The sequence below is a fragment of the Loa loa genome (genome assembly GCF_000183805.2).
Source record: "Loa loa unplaced genomic scaffold supercont3.2623, whole genome shotgun sequence".
NCBI lineage: Eukaryota > Metazoa > Nematoda > Chromadorea > Rhabditida > Onchocercidae > Loa > Loa loa.
In genome coordinates this window covers 1-1,275 of record NW_018110801.1, presented here as the reverse complement: position 1 = coordinate 1,275, position 1,275 = coordinate 1, and the positions used below count along the sequence as shown (strand labels likewise).

Sequence of the window (1,275 nt, the reverse complement as noted above, 5' to 3'; positions counted from 1 at the left end):
ACTGTCTTCCGTGAAATTTCGCTAACTAAGTTTTATTTCATTTATTTCGGCAGAAAACGTCAGCTGCTTTTTAAAAGTTTCATATCACATTTCAGGCCTCCAAGATAAGCACTCTCTTCTTTAAAATAGAATTATTTTTTTATCAAATTTGTAACTATGCAAGTTTGCACGAAATGTGCTTTGGAAATACTTGCGACTAATATCCAATATGAATAAGTTGTTGTGTATAATGTTTGAATGAGACATGTTCGTATTATGCAAGCAATGAATGCGTACCGATCCCTTTTCAACGCTAATATATCTAGAAAATTTTGCTCAATTGTCAAACAGCAGGCGATGTTGTTTCTTATAAGCAACTGTCTGCCAGTACATTGGTAAAATTGAATACTTTTTTCAGAATTGGCAAGAAATTACTCGGATCAATATGCGTTTCATCTGTTTCTTCTTCCTCTTCCGACTGTATAACACTCAAACAATGGTAAATTCATTTAAAGTAGAAGAAGTAGAGCTGAAATATACAGAAATTTTAGCACAGCTTAGGGTTGATAATTTTATACAATTTAAGGAACCAGAAACAGAACCGCTGGATTTATCAATGTCAAGAGTGTGCGGTGGAAGGATTGAACCATCAGATGTATCAATACCAGAAGTGAGTGAGGGAGAAATAGAACCCAGCGAAATTAATCAGGAAAACACAAGATTATTGAACATACCAATTCAAGAAGCTGGCAGGAACAAATCAGTATAGGAGATATGCCGAAGAAATTCTGGTCTAAGAGATATCAAAATGAAACATCCAACATCCAAACATTCAAAAGGAAACATCCAGAAAATACGACCCACACAAGTGCGAAGCAGTTCAAATGCGAAAAGGAAGATTTCGTTGCGCTACCGAACACATATGTGATGAATCATACTGACAAGAAATCGTACTGTTGTCCGAAATGTGGGAGGAATTTCACCCCGTTATCGGTTCTGAATGAACATATGAAGATTCATACTGGTAAGAAATCGCACTCTTGTCCGGAATGTGGGAAGAATTTCACCCAATCGTCGAGGCTAAATGAGCATAAGAAAATTCATACCGGTGTGAAGTTGCATTCTTGTCCGATATGTGGGATGAATTTCGCCCAGACAGCGGGTCTGTATCATCATAAGCAAATTCATGACGGTAAGTTGCACTCTTGTTTGAAATGTGGGAAGAATTTCACCCAGACAACGGGTCTGTATCAACATAAGAAAACTCATACCGATGAGTTGCATTCTTGTCCGGGA

At 37.3% G+C, this 1,275-nt stretch overlaps 1 protein-coding gene across 1 annotated transcript; it reads left to right on the top strand.

The window, feature by feature from the left end:
* Positions 1-475: 475 nt before the first annotated feature.
* On the top strand, positions 476-1,267 carry LOAG_15755 (hypothetical protein; the record flags this gene model as incomplete). Its single annotated transcript, XM_003151244.1, has 2 exons — positions 476-653; positions 749-1,267. Coding segments are annotated over 2 exons (696 nt in total), but the record flags the coding sequence as incomplete, so codon positions are not given.
* Between the last annotated feature and the right edge of the window lie 8 nt (positions 1,268-1,275).